Source organism: Candoia aspera, chromosome 3, assembly GCF_035149785.1.
Source record: "Candoia aspera isolate rCanAsp1 chromosome 3, rCanAsp1.hap2, whole genome shotgun sequence".
NCBI lineage: Eukaryota > Metazoa > Chordata > Lepidosauria > Squamata > Boidae > Candoia > Candoia aspera.
Window position 1 is genome coordinate 20,792,746 of NC_086155.1, and position 19,252 is coordinate 20,811,997.

Sequence of the window (19,252 nt, forward strand, 5' to 3'; positions counted from 1 at the left end):
CAAAAAGAGAGATTGAAGGTATCAAGTTGCTTTGTTTTCTTTTCCGTCCTGATGCAGCTGCTTTCCCCAAATCTCACAGGGCAAAGCAACTGCTTTGGAGACAAAAGATAAGCAAAACAGAAGTCTTAATTTCCTTTTCTTTTTTTGAGATCATGAGATAAGGAAAAGGCTAGAAAGAGTGTTGATAATTATAATGGCTAATTGTGGTGTTTGGTACACATAATAGTCATCTAGAAACTATTATGTACTCTAGACTTACTTGTAAAAGGACTGCTTAGTAGTTACCACAACATTCAGTCTTTGTCTTGTTTGGTTTATTGTCCTGGGTGTGAATGAGTTGCTAAGCCAAATGAATCTACTTTATCCTATTGCTATTGAAGGTTCCTGGCCATAATTTATTCTGCATATATATAGTTGGAAACCATGGAGATTTGTCTAACTATAGAACAGGAAGTGGGGCAGAAGTGCTGTGTGTTCCAACCCCTTGCTTAGCAGAGTTATCCATCTTCTCTCCTTTGTCCCATTCTAAATTAACTTTGCTGGGCAAAGTTCTCTAATGAAAAGAAAGGAATTTGCAAAACTCATAACTCCATCCTACCAACTGGAGAGGAAAATAAGCCTTCCCTCCGAATCATTGATTAGCTTGACTTAGCAAAGATTTCTTCATGGATCCAAGGAAGACAGTCAGGTGAGTCTTCAAGCCAAGTGAAACATAATTTATGGATATCTATGTTACTGACTATTCCAATAAGAAATTGTATATATTAGAGCGGGCCAGGAACTGCAACTACACAGTATCCATGCAACATTGTCTCTGCTATGATTGAGGAATGAGAAAATATCTTCACGTTCAAGTAGAGCAGAGGAGAAATGTATTCCAGTGAGAGTTATCTTTTGGTGAAGAAAGGAAATTACACTATTAATGTTAAAATTGCCCAAATCTCATTGGAGAGACTCATATGAGCTGCTTGCCATATGGAGCTGAGCCTATATAGTTCCATTCCAAGTGGCCACCCACACAAATCGTTGGGCAGATAAAATGGGTATCTGGCACCAAAATAAATGTGTTCTTTTTTCCTCTGCTTTTTTCTTGTCAGCCAAAAATACCTATTACATCATTCCTAGAAATGTTAGCTGGAATACAATGAAATAATGTGACTGAGTTTATATGTATTATTTTAAGCAGCTGTTTTTTATGAGGGATACAGGCATGGTATTTCATATTTACATTGTATTTATACACTATTAAATCTGACCTTTGGGAACTCTGAATAAGGAATCATTGCCTGCGTTCCTTCAGTAGGTTCTGCTGCCTCTTGTTCTGATGTTTTCTGGTATGTAGCCAGCTATAGATGGCTTTGATTATTGCTGGTAAAGAAGGCCTCTGCATAGAGACAAGAGGCTGCAGCCGGGTACTGTTAAAACAGCTCCTTTATGAGGTACTGGTCTTTGTCCTTCCAAATCCTGAAGAAGGCAAAAGGTACTATATTTAGGAGTAAATGGGATTTAAGCAAAGGGAGTCCTGTTTTAATTACTTGCTATTGTTTCTTTGTAAAGACTGCCTTGTTCATTTGAGAGCTGGGGTCTAGTTGTGGTAGGATTGTTTGAATTATGATGTCCCCAGGTTGTAACGTTTATTCTTTCTTGTTACCAGGGAGACTGTCAGACCAGAGAGGAAGCTGTTGCACTGGGGGTTGGGCTCTGCAACAATGGCTTTATGCATCATGGTAAGCTGTTAATTTCTCCTTATCCTAGCCAATTCACAAGGATTTAAATTTGTTTCTTTAACCAAGAAACATGGTCAATTTTATGGCAGCCTTTTTCAATTGAGCACCCCCTGGATTACATCTCCTGGAATGCAACCTGCTTCCCAATACATTTTAAGGGTACTGGGATGGGGAAAGTTGCTTTAAATAGCTACTAAGCTGGGCTGTTAGGGAAAAGACAAGCCCAGTTATTCTTGTTGCTTTCCTTCTAGGTGAAAATGGTAAAATTCTAGTAAAGAATCTTTTCAGGGTTAAAATCTAAGTCCTAAGTATAGTTACTCAAAAGTAGGAGACAGAAGCAATTCAGAATCTCACCAAATCCTCTAGGTAAAGGGAAAGTATCTTTCTTTCTTAAAATTATGTGGTTGGAATAGACTTAAGGAAGGACTTTTACCTATCAGTTCTTCACAAATCAGACTGCAAAAGCTAAATTTACCTAGTAGGAAATTATTTGCAAATAAATTACAGTTCAATCCAGATTTGTCATTGCACAGAGTCAGCAGCAAAGGATTTGGGAATGGGAACGCTGAAGATGGGAATTGTGTGCCCCATTCAGACATCAGAAAAGTGAGGCAAGGAAGAAAAGAAAAGAGAATGAGAGTCCTTGCATGTTAAGTGGGTTATGTACAGGAGAGAACAATAAGAGAAGTTTTAGCTCAGCTATAATATGATTCATTTAGCCTTGACTTTGTATATTGCATGAACCCAGCCTCTGTGGTATGTAAACCACAATTTATAACATAATGTGCTTTTCAAGCCCCGCCAATTGAGGTTAAGTAAATGGTGCTTAACCAAATTATGGCTTTGTGTGATATATGAACCTGTGAAGATTGGAGAATAGTTGGGATAGAAAGCAACCAGTCCATTTGTGTATCAGTTTGAGAAATAATTCTGAAATTATAGCTATCAGCCTGTGCTGAGGTTTCACAATGCTTTTCCATACAGAATGAATGAATGAATCAATAAATAATGAAAAAACTTAACAAAAAATCACCATTTACTGAGATACATGTTTATGGCTGCAAGGACAAATTTAGCACAACATTGGAAAAGAGATACCCTACTAAAGATATCAGACTGGGAACTTAAACTTGGAGAATATGGAGTAATGGCAAAATTAAAAACATACATTCACAACCAAAGTCTAACCCAATTTAAGCAAGAATGACTTCCAAACCTACTATATATTATTCAGCAAGGCAAATATAAGTATTTAGAGTATGGTTTTAAGAGGAAAAAGAACTGACTAAAGAATTGAAATCAGAAACACACAAAAATGTTAAATGTCTATAAATATTGTACATTAGTTGGAGTACAACAAAGGGAAGTTAGAAACTTACTCGCATTGTTAAGGTAATTCAATGTACTTTGTTCGTTATTGTTAATTTCTCACCACCAATATACTGAGCACTAACTGTACAATCTTGGTACCGCAATTCCTTTGTCCACTTATAGGTATTATATTTCTGAATCAATTTTTTTCTTCTTTTTTTCTTTTCCCCTTTTGTTTGCTTGTTCAGTCTCTTCTTTTTCTTCTTAAAAAATAATAAATATACATTTCAAAAGAAGTAAAAGAATGAATGAATAAATAAATAAATTGCATAACCCTCCATACAGAAAAAAAACTCATCAGGGACATGGTTAGATTCAGGAGGCTGAGAAACATGTCCAACTTGGACTTTACTTCCAAGGTTTCTCTATATACTGATGGCTTCCAATCAGCAGCACAGGCTCCATGAAATGAAAGGCAATTCTTCTACACTCAGCAACAGTCCTTCCTTTGTTTGCTATGCAATAAATTAGAACCATAGGAAGACACAACAGCCTCACATTACTCTGGCACCTTGTTAGGCTGCTTTAATTAATGTAATTCATTTTCTACTTCTCCTTCTGCTCTTGTCCCAATAACTATTGTATTCTGGACATTTGAAGGAAAAATAGAAAAATAGACTCCAGAAATGAATTTAAGAAATACAGAGAGCATTTTCTAGAAAACCAAATTCTTTGAACCTCCTCTTGTGCAAACTGGCATATTACTCTCTTATAATGTTCTTTTTGAATTAGCAAAGATGCTTTATAAGCATGGCTTTACACAGCATGCTATAGGTATGCTTTAATAATAAGCTAAAGGTCCTCCCCCCAGGATTGCACTTTCTTCATTAGTGGGATGATCAATTACATTGTATGTGAGATTATCTTATGCCCTCAGATCACTGATCTTCATACTCCAGCACAGTCCCCAGCTTTGCTCCATGGCCTTAGGCAGGGACCCTTTCCAGTTTATGCTACGTAACCTAATCTACTTGGAGGTGCTGGCAGGCCTTCAGGTGAATCATCTCCTCTATTCTTACAATGCCTGCAGCCCTGCCTGGTATTAATAATGGCAGCAGCAGAGTACAGAGTGACTGCATGGGTACCTGCCTTAAAAGCTTTAAAGGCATCAAGGTAGATAGCAACACTGGGCCTTGCAGGGGCTGTGGACGTTACTATTTAACTGGTGCTGGGCTTGAATGCTGGGAACTGAACCTGCTCTGTCCTTTGTTTAGGCCATGTGGACAATTATGATCTCCATTCTGTTCCATTTCCCTCATTGGGTTGTTTTGGACTCCCTGCTCCACATAATATTTTTTATTTCTTCAGACTTTGGGTTTTCCGCAAGCTTGTTGATACCTCAGTCTCATGGATGCCTAAGCAGCCATATTCACTGCTAAACATGAGATATAGAGAAAATAATTTGGGCATACTCTGTGTCAGCTTGTTCTGATTTACCATACCCAAAGGAGTTAGATTATAGCCCCCATAATTTCCAGGTCTAAGGATTATGACAGTGATAGTTCAACATTTGTCCAGGTTTGGAAAGGCTGCTATTATGTCAATATGTGCAATGTCTAATGAAATAGCTGCAAGAAGGGGCAATGTGCTATTTATTTTTTTGTGACTTCAAGTCAGACTGGACTCTGGGCAACTACACAGGCAAGTCCATGCAGTTTTCTTGCAAACTTTTTCAGAAGTGGTTTTGTATTGATGCCTTCTTAGGGCTGAGAGAGGGTGACTGGCCCAAAGTCATCTGGTTAGTTTCATGCCCAAGGCAGGACTAGAACTCATGGTTTCCAGCCCAGTGCCTGTAACCACTACAGACTCTTCCTATGTGCTGTAGGAAGTTTGTTAGGACCAGTTCAGTAAATCTGAGTAAACTATAGAAATGGGTGATAAGCAGTGTACATGCTCATTTCTTTTACACATCTTTCATGGATGATATTGCTTCAGAAGATGAAAGCAGCTATTAGTACATGACCTCCGTATTCAGACTGGGTTGACACATTTCAGACAAGTAAATGATTTTGAAAGTGCTGCAGGAGAAGAGCTGCAGCTGAGGAGTAAATTTAGCACTATGTCCATTCTCAGTTTTTCATGGAATGGGCTGGCCTTTGGAAACCTCACAATGGACCTATGTTTACCAATTGGATTTTTTCCAAGCAATGGATGAAAAGCAGCCATTGTTTTATGTCCTCCCTTGGATATTTTAGATTCTGTGTCAGCAGTGTAAAAGCCAGGCTCATGCGAAGCTGCAGGGACACAGTGTCAGATATGATGCAGAGAGAGCAGGTTTTTCCCATTGGAGGCTAGCAGGACACAAACCCTCAATTTATGGAGTTTGAAAATGGGGAGAGAGATAGGGAAAGGAAGGAACTGATTTAAGCCAAAAGCTTGCTTTGAACGTTATGTTTACATTGGAGGAATCCTATTAATTTCACGCTGAGCTTTTCTCTATAACTACAGTATCAATTGTCTATTTTCCAGAAAGAAACATTGTTAACTTGATTTGGTTTTTAAATTTTTTTTTCCACCCAGATAGGACAAAGCACATGCTTCTAGACGCTTTTTAAGAGAATTACATCAGGATGTAACGTAATGCCTTTCGATGAAAAATGATCCTGTTCATGGACATAACCCAAAGCTCACCACCCAACTCCAGACATTTAAGGAGGGGGGACTCTTTAGAAACCTAATATAGTGATATGATATTCTTGTTGGTGATTTGTTCATAGATCATTATTTCAAGACTGTGACCATACTTGTAGATTCATGTGGTGCTTGTGAAAGTAATGGCATGTTTTCCTGCTTCCCACTTTTTGGTCTCAAGTACTGGAGAAGAGTGAATTCAGAGACGAGTCTCAGTATTTCCGTTTTCATGCTGATGAGGAGATGGAAGGTACAAATTCTAAGAGTAAGCCACTGCGAAATGACTTCAAGCTCATTGAAAACATCCTAGCCAAAAGCTTGCTGGTAAGAAAAATCAATCCAGACAAATGTATTAAATTCTAACCAAAAACCTTGTAATTCTGACACATTGTGTGCCTACTGATCAGTTGCAAATACAAAATCACATCTCTGGCCTCTGCTAGAGAGATCTTTTTCAACTGCACATCCCTCAAAAAAAAAGGACCAGATATTTGATGTAAGGTGAGGACTGTCCTGTTAATGGCTTCACTGTACCCTTTTCCACAGCGGAATAAATTGGGACGCTTGGCCTGTGGGAACTGACATGGGAGAGCTGGTCATGGGAAGAGGAAGAAATTCTCTTGTGGGTCTGATTTAATTTCCTATCACTACTGTATGGCATGAACATTTTTTTGTAAAATAAACCACAATAGCGAGCCTGCCAGCTTTCTCCAAGGAGTGTTCCATAAAGAGTATTCTGCTGTGAAAGACCTTGTTCCACTACAGGTAGTCCTCGCTTAATGACCCTAACTGGGAGCAGAATTTCTATCACTAAGTCAAGTAGTAGTTAGGCAAAACATCACATGGCTGCACCACTTAGCAAGAGCCATTCCAGTAGTGCCGGTTGTAGTCATTAGGTGAGGACCATGCCATCATTAGGCATGGACCTCATGCTTCTCCTGCCTTGCTGCACTCGCCTCCATTTCAACTACCCCCACCTGCCTATCTCCCCACCATCTCTGCCTTTTTGGCCACGTTGCGTTCTGCTGCCTACCAAAGGGCCTGCAGCTGCTCAGCCAGGTGCACTTCATCCGTGGAAGGAAGAAAATGGCAAAGGTCAGAAGGGGGTGGCAGGAGTAGGTGGCCGCAGCAGAATGCAGGGCAGCCAAAAAAGCAGCGATGGGAAGGAAACAGGCAGGGGGTTGTTGAAGCGCATGCTGCAGTCATAAATGCGGGCGGGCTGCAAAGCACCCAAATATTGATCACATGACCGCACAGGTGCTGCAACAGCTGTAACAAGGACTGGTCATAACTACCATTTGTTCAGCACCATCGTAACTTTGAACAATCGCTGAACTAATGGTTGTTAAGCAAGGATTACCTTTAATAACTTCCAGGGAAGAAGAGACCTTCATCTAAGGATCTCTGTTCAAAAAAAGGCCTTTGCAGGATGTAATATTTCCTGACATGATTTGGATTAAGACACATCTTAATCCATAATTTAATTAAGATTGTGTAATAAACATGAAATTATCATGCCTACTATTAGTTTGGCTCTCAGCATCTTTTTGTTTCATCTGATCTGTGAGCCAGTCACTGTCTCGAAGGCATCAATTATACATACTGAGCTGAAACAAGCAATTAAAACTCTGCATTTCTGCTAGAATGGATGTTTTCCTTAACAAATAGTCACTTTAGTAAAAAATCTCCATCATTCAGGAAAAACATAAGTACATCCTAAAGGAGAATATTATTCTCCTTTTAAGTTTTTAGTTTACTGATTTTTGTTTCATTGAAAGTAAATGAAAGAAAAAATATTTTGTTTTCAGTTGCTGTTGAAGACTTGAAGGAAGAACTGAAATAGCAAAAGCTATGTGGGATCAGATTTGTTTGCAAAAAAAGAAAGTGTGTATATTAAAGATTGTATTGTATTTTATTTTATTTTTTAATCATGCTCTAAGGTTCTTCCAGAAGAGGATGACTATGGGTTTGACATAGAAGAAAAGAACAAAGCCATTGTGGTAAAGTCTGTTCGTCGGGGCTCACATGCAGAGGTAAGCATTTCTGATTTGTAACTATTTCCCCCCAAATAGCTCTGCATGGTTTCATATTAAAGTGGTAAAACATTTAGCACTTTCTATAATTCCTCATTCACTAAATTGCCTTGGTGTACTGAAAGGCTTTGTGTTGCTGCATCTAGCATTTTTGCAGAAGAATTCAGTGAACCAATCCCAATTGAGTACACTCCAGATGTTTTGGGGCTACAACTCTGATTACTTCCCAACCAGTAAGCCTCCATATCTGAAAGGCATCAGGTTGTGGAAGTCTGTTGAAGTAATCAATAAAAGCTCCATCCCCATACCCAGAATAATGTGTAATGCAAAATTACACATTTTGCAAATGTGAAGCTAATTGAAATGAATCTGCATTTAGATCTGCATCAAATAGGAAGTGGTTTGCCTTTTTCCCTGCAGCAGAGCTGTTAATATCTTAGAGGAGAAGATTAAGATCAGGAAAAGATAATCAAATGAAAGGGTTAACCCTACAACCCACCTGCAGAGCTATTTCCTCACTAAATTAATAGCCTTTCATAATTGCTTTGAAGTTAAAAATAAAATGCTATAAGAGATCCTGATCACCAGCCTTCCATGAAATGCCTAGTAGGACTCTTAAGACAAAAAAGAAAAGAAAAGAAAAAAAGCAGTGTGACAGCTGGAAATTAAAATGCTCTATATAGTAGTGCAAGTAGTCATTTTCTGATGATCAAGACACTCCTAATCAAGAATATATGCAGAGCAAAGCATATTGAGATAAGAGAGAAAGACTCCGTTGAATCAGACTCAACTCCTGATGATTATATGGACACGTTCACGTAGTTTTCTTAACAACAATGTAGAACTGCTTTGCTATTGCCTTCTTCCAGTTTCTTCAACTTTTCAGTCTAGTCTCCAACCCTTAAGATTTCCTAATAGTCTCCTATCCAAATACTAGCCAGGTCTGACCTGCTTATCTTTTGAAGTTCAAACAAGATCATCAAAGCGCCAACACCTGTTGGATTTATATTGAAATAGTGGAAACAAAAAATGTGGAATGAAATTTAAGGGGCAGCATATTTTGAATGTCTCTGCAAATGAGACCATGAGTGAGGTGTATGTGTGTGAGAGATGTTCATTGATGAGACAAAGATGGTGGAGAAATAAGCCTTCTTTGCTGCCAGCACTGCTACATAGTAAGTGAACTTGTGCATTCTAACCTCGGGTTTAGCTGTATCTCTGTTTGTTTCATTACCTCCAGTTGCTCAATAAAACCAAGGAGTGTTTTGGGCTGCCTATAATCCAAGGAGAGACTCAGAAGTTATGTCTATAGACCTTCTCATCTCACTGTTCCACATAGTAGAATATATAAATTGTAGTTTGTGCAAAGCCTTATGTAGACATTGGCTTCAACTTTTTAAGATACATTTCTTTGTGGAGTTCTTGGTGCTCTTTGAGCTTGGTATGGGAGTGTTATCCTTTTCATAGATTGTACTGGTTGTGCTGTAGCAGGTTGTGTGGTCAGGCACTTTTTGATAAAGTTGCATAGGATGCATGGCCATACATTAAAAACTTCTCAAACAACCAACTGACTATTACAACCACATAGCATCATTGTAGCATACAAATCAACTAAAGCCCTCCAAAACACCTTAAGCAAACCAAAAGACCCAATAGCTGAAGAAGAAAAAACAGGAGTCATCTACAATATACACTAGAAGGACTGTAACAGCCACTATGTAGGACAGGCAGACAAGCAGACTAGCAGAGCGCATCCATGAACACCAACTAGCAGTCAGTCAGAAGACACAGTGAAAACTCCTTAATCTCACAACACATGAACAGACTCAACCACAGTTTCAACTGGGAAACTATCAGCATCTTAAATCAAGCTAAATCTGAAAAGGGGATTCTTGGAACCTTGGCATTCAGACAAATCAGCCATCAATAGACACATAGAGCTAAACCACACTTACACATCTTTCAAAAGACAATAAAAAACCTAGGAAGGAAACAAAAAGACCAGAACACATCCTCTCCAGTAGCCAACACCCACATAAGCAGGGATCAACACTAGACAAACAATCAGGTAGAAAACAGTACCCTAAACAAGGAACCACTAAGGAGGAAACCACATCCCACCAAAACTGGCAGGGCAGCAAACCCCACACTTGCACTAATGAAGTTACCCAGTTGGTTAATGAAATGTCTGCAAGGAAACAACCAAGCTCAGAGAGCACCAAGGATTCCACAGTTCATCCCTGAGCTACAAATACTCTCTTCTGTTGGATACATTTCTTCATCCACAGAGGACTGAAATTTATCAGGGATCCAGTGTTAAGTGATTCATTTCCAGATACTCTAGAGATCTGTGCACATGAACAGTTGCTAAAGGGCATGGGGGGGGGGGTGTTTCACAATAACAAAAAAGGGAACAACTACATAGAAACCATGTTTTAAAATATGTGCATGACTAGAGTCTCTTCTTCTGTGGTCTTTACGGTTGTTCACATTCTGTGTTTCCAGAACGGAGGGATATTCTAGAACAGTCTTCCCCAAACTGATTTCCTCCAGATATTTTGAAATTCAACTACACTAATGCCTAATCAGCACAGCTGTTTATCATAAAAGGGTTTAAAAAGTTAACTGAACAGCTGGAAGCCATGAGCTTGGGGAAATACACCATTTGCTACGAAACCGAACTAAGTTATCTGTATGTGCTGTTCGACTGCCTTGAAAGAATGAAAAGTTTTAATTAATCTGATCATTTCAGATACTGAATCAAACCATAGATGTATCCTCTCCATGCATAGGTTACTTGACTATTGCTCCCATTGCTCTCTCACTAAAAAGTTCCTGGTTTGCAAGATAGTTATTAGATGATGACATAAATTGTTCTCATGTAGGAGGAAGGAATTGCTGGATGGTTATCCTTTCATTTGCTAAGCATGTCCTGACCTGCTTAGTTTTTCAAGGTGAACCTTAGATTCTGTCTCCCAAGCAGTTTGTGTAAATGATTGTGCTTGATCAGCATTCCACAACCTATTGCTCTGAAGATTGAACTACAGTTCCCATCTCTAGCTATTGGCTATGCTGACTGGGAATAATGGGAGCTGTACTTCAACACATCTAGAGGTCATCTGGCAGGAGAAGACTGTGCTTCTTGTCATGATTGATTGTATCTGCTTAGGAAGTATTTTAGTAGCTGAACTTCTCAATAAACCACTGGCTGACAAATCATTCTTTCAGTTTCACAGAACAGTCTCCTATAAAAAAGTTTTTGTTTGGGAATAGGAAAAAAATAAGTGTTTTGAGGCTATAGTTACACACAATTTGGCAAAGATTTTTTAAAAAAACCTTCCCCAAAATTGCTTTCTCTACATTTGACCGTAAAATTTTGCTCTGAGCCATTGGCATAATTCTCCATGTTTTGAAACCTAGTGATAACACTATTTTACTCAATTCTTGAGCTTGTTACTTGACTTTTGATACTACAAAGCATCCAGCATATGGCTGAGAACCAGCTAAGTGGCTTTAAATCATTGGTGAAAAGCTCTGGTGGCTTGATGCTCTCCAGGTTGAGGGTTGGGAGCTGTGGAATCTGGGTGATGTTTGTGGGATTGTGAACTGCTTCATTAAAAAGTGTTTATTGTCACTATAAGAAATGGTAAGAGAAATGATTTATATAGTCTTTTGTACTTCAGGTGATTCAGAAGAACTATATTTGATATCCTGTAGAAATTACAGGAAAAGTTGGTGGTTACATAATTGCATATTATATTCTGGAGTTTTAACTGTTTTGCATAACTGTGGTTATAGTAACCATGGGCCAGGAACTTATTTCTAACTGACAAAAATCTTAGGAATGTGGGGTTTTTTTTTCTAAAAATGCCAAAATTGATTAGAAAGCCTTAGTCTTTGCTGGTACCAAATACTACATTTTTAAAATAGTCCTATAGAATTCATACTGCTCTGAAGTTAATTGGTTTGAGAGATAATTGTCTGAGAAACCAAATAAAATATAAGCATATGACTGACCTGGAATTCTATTCTTGCAGAAAGGACACCTTTTAATAATCATCATAATTCTTATTTATAAAGTTACACAAAACACTATTTCATAAGGATGAAGACTCTTCAAATAAGTGGGCAGTTTTACCTGTAACATTTTGGTAGATCTTTAGAATAAAATCCATTTAAATTTAGCGCTCTGACTTTCTTTGTGTGTATGTTATTCCAGATGTGCTTCCCCTCATAAACAATAAACTGGAATTGGCCTTCGGGTAGGTAAAGGTAAAGGTAAAGGTTTCCCTTGACGTAAAGTCCAGTTGTGTCCGACTCTAGGGGGCGGTGCTCATCTCCGTTTCAAAGCCTTGGAGCCGGCGTTGTCATAGACACTTCCGGGTCATGTGGCCAGTATGACTCATGGAACGCCGTTACCTTCCCGCCGAAGCGGTACCAATTAATCTACTCACATTTGCATGTTTTCGAACTGCTTGGTGTGCAGAAGCTGGGACGAGCAACGGGAGCTCACCCTGCCGCGCGGTTTCGAACCGCCGACCTTCCGATCGACACCAATTATTTCATTAAGTTATGTACAATAATAGTAAACTGCCCCAATTAGCTGAGGTTCTTGGCAGTGTATAATGAAGCAGAGCAAGAAAGTAAGTTAACTCCACTTTCAACTCAGAACATCTCGGAAAACAACATCTACATTTCTCTGAAAAAGTATTCATGCTCTTTCAGATAAGCTGAATTTTTGCATATCATTGCCACTGTGTGTTACCAAAATGTCATTTGTTTTCCTCCCGTATATATTGACCTAAATCATGCTATCTCCATAGCTCACCTTTATTGTGCTTCAGCAACAAGGCCTTACACAATTTAATGCAGGGTAGTTTCAGGACAACGATTGGTGCATTCACTGCTGCCCCTTTCCCCTCTCACCCAGTGTCACCTACTGACAGAAAAACCAACCAGCCAGTCACTTGTGAAGGTGTGCCGAGGTGGAATTGGGGAATTAATCTTATTTGTTTATTAAGCCTTAATTTTTATTACAATGCACTGCATTTTGTTTGATGGGACTTTTGATTTCCCAAGAGATCTATAGTCCTATGAAACAATTTCATTGAAGCTGCCAGGTTGGAATTGGTTTTGGCCAGGCAAAAGCCACTTCTCTCTCCCACCATTCCATTCCATATTGGGGTGAGTCATGTGCACTCCCTCCATTATGATCTCCCCAGCACACATGCGCAACATGCATATGCACCAAATATCAGGATTCCCGTCTGATACTGATCTCCTGGAATTTAGATATTCCAGTATAAAGAGAAGAAGACTAGAAGTCCATTGTCCCTCACAGCCAAAGCCAAAGCAGCCGTGGAAATGTGGGGCTCAGCAACTGGACAGGGAAGAGGTGTTCCTGCAGCAGACTTGCTGGGTGAATTGGAACTAAGCAGGTGGCTATCCCTGACCATGTCATCCGCAGTCTAATCCCTTAGGCACTATAAGTAGTCTGCATGGAAGGTTTTGTGTGGGGAGAAGAAAGAAAACGCCACTGCCCAATTCGAACAACTGAAGATAGCTCTAGGCTGCCTCAGCAATAGGCTGCAATGGAGGCAACATTGTGAGGACATGTACTTCAAAAACGGTTAGTAAAGTGTGTTCTTGCTATGACAATGAGATGAGCAGATGAGCGAACTGAGTGAACAACTAACACCAAAGTTTATGCTTGCATTATTTATTTCATAAACAAAACATCTGATGGACCAGCGTAAAATAGTAACACCCCCCCTCAAATGTTGGCACAATGAAGTTTTTGCCACACAGATTCTGCTCAAAAGAAAAGCCTGAAAACCTGCATAAAAAATCTCATTGATGCCTATCAGTTTGAAAAACATTCCAAAAGCATTTCTAAAGCCCTGGAAGTCCACCTATCCCCAGTCAGAGATACGTTCTTCAAACGAAGATGATTTGGGACAATACTGAGTCTTCCCAGGATCAAAGTAGTGGATTGCTAGGTGACGTTGTGGCATTAGGCTCAGCAGCTGGATGAAATCTTGGCAATAAAAGTTATGTCAACAGGCTGGAGATTTCCCTCTGCGGCAGTTGCAGATCCACCTGTGTGAAGCTGGTGGGTGTTATTAAGCATCTCTCTCTTTCCTCCATTTACTTTTGGAAGAAAACAAAACAAGGATAAAGACTTGGCTGCCTTTTGCTTTTAGCATTATTGTTGCTTAGCAACGTGCCATCTGCTAAATGTATTATTGTATGAACTAAAGAAACAATAGGCAGATTCCAAAGAATTCAGGGGAGTTAATCTACAATGGGGACATTTTCTTGTAATTTAGAGTCCTATGAGATGCTCAGCCCCAAAACCCCTCTACTTTAATGCATTTCCTTAGTATGTTGGAATGATGCCATTCCATATTGCACAGATCCGGACTATAGCAGATTCTATCCTGAATCAGGTTTCATGGCCTAGTATTATCAGTAACAATTAGTAGTAATCACATTTATAGAATTTTTAGCATGGTCAAAATAATTTATATTCATTTTTAGTAATTATTCAGTATTTACAATAACAGGGCAATATTATTACCCTTATATTCCATTTGGGTTCTCAAGCCCACAAGAAGCTAGTTACTAAATTTATGGCAAGGTGAAAAAGGTCATGATCCAGAACTGGATCACTTAATCTTTGAGGCAACCTTTTCCAATTTGTTTCATTTAGATGTACTGGCACTGCAGTTCCAAAATTTCCAGTTAGCATTACTGAATCCTGGCAGTGCTGGTTGGGAATCCTAGAAGTTCCAATGCACTTCAAAGGGGACAGGTTGACAAAAGCTTCTTTTACAGTCCAGTAGTTCTATATGGTAATTTGCATATATTTGTGCTGCTACAATGGTGTATGTAAATGTGTGGATAGCTGTGCATAATCAGCACATACAAGAAGATTAGCAAGAATCAGAGCAGAGACAATGTAAATGCCCTCATCCAGGTTCCATTATTCCCTATATCTCTTAACCAAGTTTTTTAGTTTTGGACGTTATATCATACAAAAACTACTCTTGATTTTCTGCTTTGAGTGAAGATGGCTATTCTTAACATTGGGTCACTAACGCTATTATCTCTAGGCTATACTATCTAGGCTTCAAAAATATAGATGACCGCTAGATGACAGCCAGCAGACACATGAAACTCATCCAGAATTTTGCAGCCTTGATATGGATATGGCAGCCCTATATAACTACTGTACCAGCAAACAGGGAATCCTGGAGATGAGAGGGGTCTGAGAGGTCATCTACTCCAACCCCCTGCTTAGTGCAGGATCTGCTAAAGCATTTCAGTGGGGTAGCTGTCAAGCCTCTGTTTGAAGACCCCCAGTGAAGGGGAATGTACCAGTCTTCAGATGAAACTCTGAAGAAGTACTAAATACTAAGATATATCAAGAATTTTCTGCATCAGCCATGCTATCTGGAGGAATCTGATACTTAATGTTACTGCATCTGGAGGACACCAGGTAGATTAGGCAAAATTATCTACTTTCTTTTGAATAGTACATTCTTTTCATACTCATCACAGAGTGGGGATGAGGAGCTGTATAAGGTATTAACATTCTGACAATTATACATCTTGCTCAGCCATCATTTTTATTTCTTCTATTTTGGTGGGCATGACTGCCCATACTTTGCAACTCTGTCTTTGCACTCCTGATTCCCCTCAAATAATCTAGAAACCTCCTTTCTCTGGAAGTGAAATTCCTTTGTACCTTTTTCAGGCTTCTGAAGAATTGTTAGATTCATATTGCCATATTAGTAGACTCTTTCATGCTCTGACAAACTATTAGCTCTGTAGGTGGTTGAATAATTCTAGTTTGAAGGTATTTATTCTGATATTTCATCTCTGCACGTTTTGTACTAAACACAGTCACAGTCTGTCAGGTTGAAGAAACAACCCAATTTTTTTCCCAGACACATGTTTACTATCTGCTTTGAGGAAACATTTGACAACCAGCTGTCTGATAATTAATTTAATTGCATCTAACAACCATTTGATCTATGCCCATGGAAAAGCCCATGCAGAAAGCCAACATCCAGATAACTACGCTTGATTATTAGGAATTGAAACAGAAAGGGAATACAATAACTATCTCAATTAAATGCTTCCTTTTAGATTTGCTGCCATTTTTTGAAATTCTGTTTTGTGTTTAAGTGTACTGTATAGTATACGTATCTACCAAATGTATGGTTGTGCATTGGTGTATTTGTAAATTGTTAAAAGTTATATATAGGATTGGTAAGGGGATGCCAGTAATTCTGGTAAATCCAAAAAGTTTAATTGATACCAAACCCAGACTGAAGTTTTGATTTTGCACTCTTTTCCACTGTCACCCCTGTAATTTTCTTCTCCCTAGGTAAAGTCTCCTTCAAACTGAGCTTGAATCCTGATGGTTTCATGGACATGTCCATGTAGTTTTCTTTAGCAAGAATATGAAAGTGATTTTTCAATGCTCATCTCCAGAATTTATTTTCTGCCTTCCCACTCTTAACCCCCAGGCCTAATATTTCCTGGTGATCTTCCAATTAGGTACATCAAAGCAAATCAATTGACAAAGGAATGTCAGAACATTCCAATATGCCATAGAGGAACATAGTGCATTGTCACAGTGTATGTTTGGGGGCATGGTTCCTGCTCTTCTAATTCCTGGAAGCCCTTTTTGTCTCATTATTGCCCCAGGTATAGCAAGAATGTAACTTAGACTATACCCAATGCTTTCTTACAGTAGTCAGACTCAACTTTTGCTGCATCAAAAACTGATAAACTTTCTTTCATAGAAGCTTATCTGCTGATGTTTCTGAGTTCTTGATAAGCTTTCAAGAAAAGAGGAATCTCCAGAACAAAACTTGGGGAAAAGAAACAGTAATTAATCAACTTCTGCTTCTAACTCATATGTTTAATTGTGTGGTACAGTTTATAATATTTATGCATCATTTCAGATGGCGGGCTTGCAGGTTGGTCGGAAAATTTATTCCATGAATGAGGATCTTGTGTTCCTGCGTTCATTTCAAGAGGTTGAGACTATCTTAAACCAGTCTTTCTGCTCTCGGCGGCCTCTTCGACTTCTTGTGGCCACCAAATCTAAAGAGTAAGATCCTAGAAAAATGTAGCCACGGCAATGATTCCTGTTGTTGGAAGCATATTCTGAGAGAGACAGAGAGCATGCATGAGCATATGGACATAATAGTTTTATAGTCTTGTGTCCCTGATTCAGATAACAAATGTACCTATAAAACTAGATTCCAAAGTCATGACTCATAGCCTTCTCTTAACCGTAAAAGAGACTATGCAGTGTTTATGCAATGAGTCTGACTTAATAGCTTAAACATACACATGAAATTGAATTCGGGAAAACATATATTTAACAATAAAAAAAAATTGTCTAGTGCAACATCTTTGTTTTAGAGCTTTCTGATGCCATGTTCATGATAGTTTGTACTTGTTTATTCTTTCATTTGACTTTTGGTAGACTTAATTTTTTTCTACCTCACAATAAACAGGATACTAGGAGCTGTGATTGCTTTTTTTCATTGTAGTCAGAGAATTCCCCATAGAATACACCCCTAGATCTTCCATGAAAAGTGATATGGAATAGTTTATACAGAACAGAGTATCCATCTTTTAACCAGTCAAGACTTTTTTCTTCATGTAATTCTCTTAATTTTTGGCAGGATTATCAAAATTCCAGATTGCAATGACAAGTTGTGTTTCCAGATATGGGGAGTAGCACCACCATATGTTCATGCTGTGGGGAGAGGTAAGGAAAAGGAATATGGACATGCATCTTGTTGATAATGTTAATACTTGTTGATAACATTAACCTGTCATCTCAAAGATATTAACAAGACAAATATATTTTTTAAAAGCATAACACTTTATACTATGTTATTTATATACTACGTAAATACATCCATCTATCTATCCTGTGGTTGAGAAAATCTGTCTGTTGAGATTCTTCTGTCTGCCCTCTAAGGATCAGAAGCAGCAGCTGTGGGGCTTCACCCAGGCCAATGTGTCCTGAAAGTAAATGGAAATAATGTGATGAATGAAAATTACACTGAAGTTCTGGATCACTTTTCGTCATACAGGAATAGGCAGCAGGAATTTCTGGTGAGCAAGTGGGTGTGTGAGGAAAGGGATGGTTTTTCTTACAATGGTTTTTCTTACAATGATTTGGGAGGGGAGAAGAGGAGAAAGAAAATGCCTCATGTTATGAAACCAGTCTGCTAAATAAATCTGCTTTAAATTATATCCTTCCTTCAACTGTTGAGAAGTAAAAATCTGTATATTTCTTTCAGTCACCAGTATTCTGGCAGATACAACAGATTGTTTCCCTTTTAGTTTGCAGAGATAAGCCCTGCTAACAAAGCCCTGGATTTGTTTTGGAGACCTGAATGCAGTTCCTTATAAAAATCACTAGAAAGTTGTTACATCCCCATTTTAAAAGCAGTACTTGTTTCCAAAATCCTTCTCTAAATTCAGAGTTAGTTTTAAACTCTGTGACTTTAAATTTTTACACAGTTTGATGCAATTCCTATTTTTTCTGTCAGTGGCTCCTCTCCTTAAATTCTTCAGCAAAAATAGCACAGTGGTTCTAATTATGGGCTGACTAAATCTACTCCATAGGTGAATGGTTCCACAGAGTTTTACTAGGAGAACCAGCCAACATCTAGTCTTTGAGCTTTTCTGCAGAATAACAAAAAGTTATCTCTGTACTACCACACAGTTCCTTTTAGAGGGTCAAAGGATACTATACTAGATAGATGTCCTGATCAAGACCAAGGACCAAAAGAAATATCTGCTCCTAACCAACAACAACAACGAAAGTGAGAGCAGGGGAAGCAGGACTTCAGGCAGCACCTTTTGATCTTATTGAAATCAAAGCAGATCCTGGGATCTAAAGAGACACAGACCATCTTGGGAAGAGAACAGAGACCAAACATCTACTTTGTACTTTATCCCTGCTAATCTAGGCTGCTGAAGCTAGTGCAAGACCAAAGAGCAGAGCTAATTCAAATAGCACCCAATTGGCCCAGGAGACCCAGGTAGCAAACCTAGATATCATCTCACATCTCAACCATGGAACTTACTGACATCACCAAACCTGCTGGGCCAAGGAGGATTCAACAGTCTGGACACCAGCAGGTTACAACTATACATCTGAAGACTGAGTAGAATCATCTTATGAGCTTCAGATATGATAGCAAGGCCATACAGACCATTCTGTAATCTCAAAAGAACTTTCACACCTCACCATGGTGAACCTTTTGTAGATGTGTCAAAAAAAGGGGAAACTCAGGAGCACCAGACTCCTGCCATGCCTCACAAATCCTGACCTTAGAAATGGACTTCATTAAGGGACTATAGCCAAGGACTCTTTGCTGACAAGTTTCAGCCTTCTTGATCCTATGATCAGGGAGCAACGAGTCTCTGTCAATCCATACCTCATCA

General features: G+C 38.9%; 1 protein-coding gene across 1 annotated transcript in view; it reads left to right on the forward strand.

Moving 5' to 3' along the window:
* Nucleotides 1–19,252, forward strand: part of PREX1 (phosphatidylinositol-3,4,5-trisphosphate dependent Rac exchange factor 1) — a 132,688-nt gene that overhangs the window by 75,225 nt on the left and 38,211 nt on the right. The window contains exons 14-19 of the mRNA XM_063297090.1: nt 1,655–1,727; nt 5,911–6,053; nt 7,670–7,762; nt 16,741–16,889; nt 17,473–17,558; nt 17,775–17,911. Of these exons, the coding sequence (XP_063153160.1) occupies nt 1,655–1,727; nt 5,911–6,053; nt 7,670–7,762; nt 16,741–16,889; nt 17,473–17,558; nt 17,775–17,911 (681 nt within the window). The remainder of the gene's footprint in view (nt 1–1,654; nt 1,728–5,910; nt 6,054–7,669; nt 7,763–16,740; nt 16,890–17,472; nt 17,559–17,774; nt 17,912–19,252) is intronic.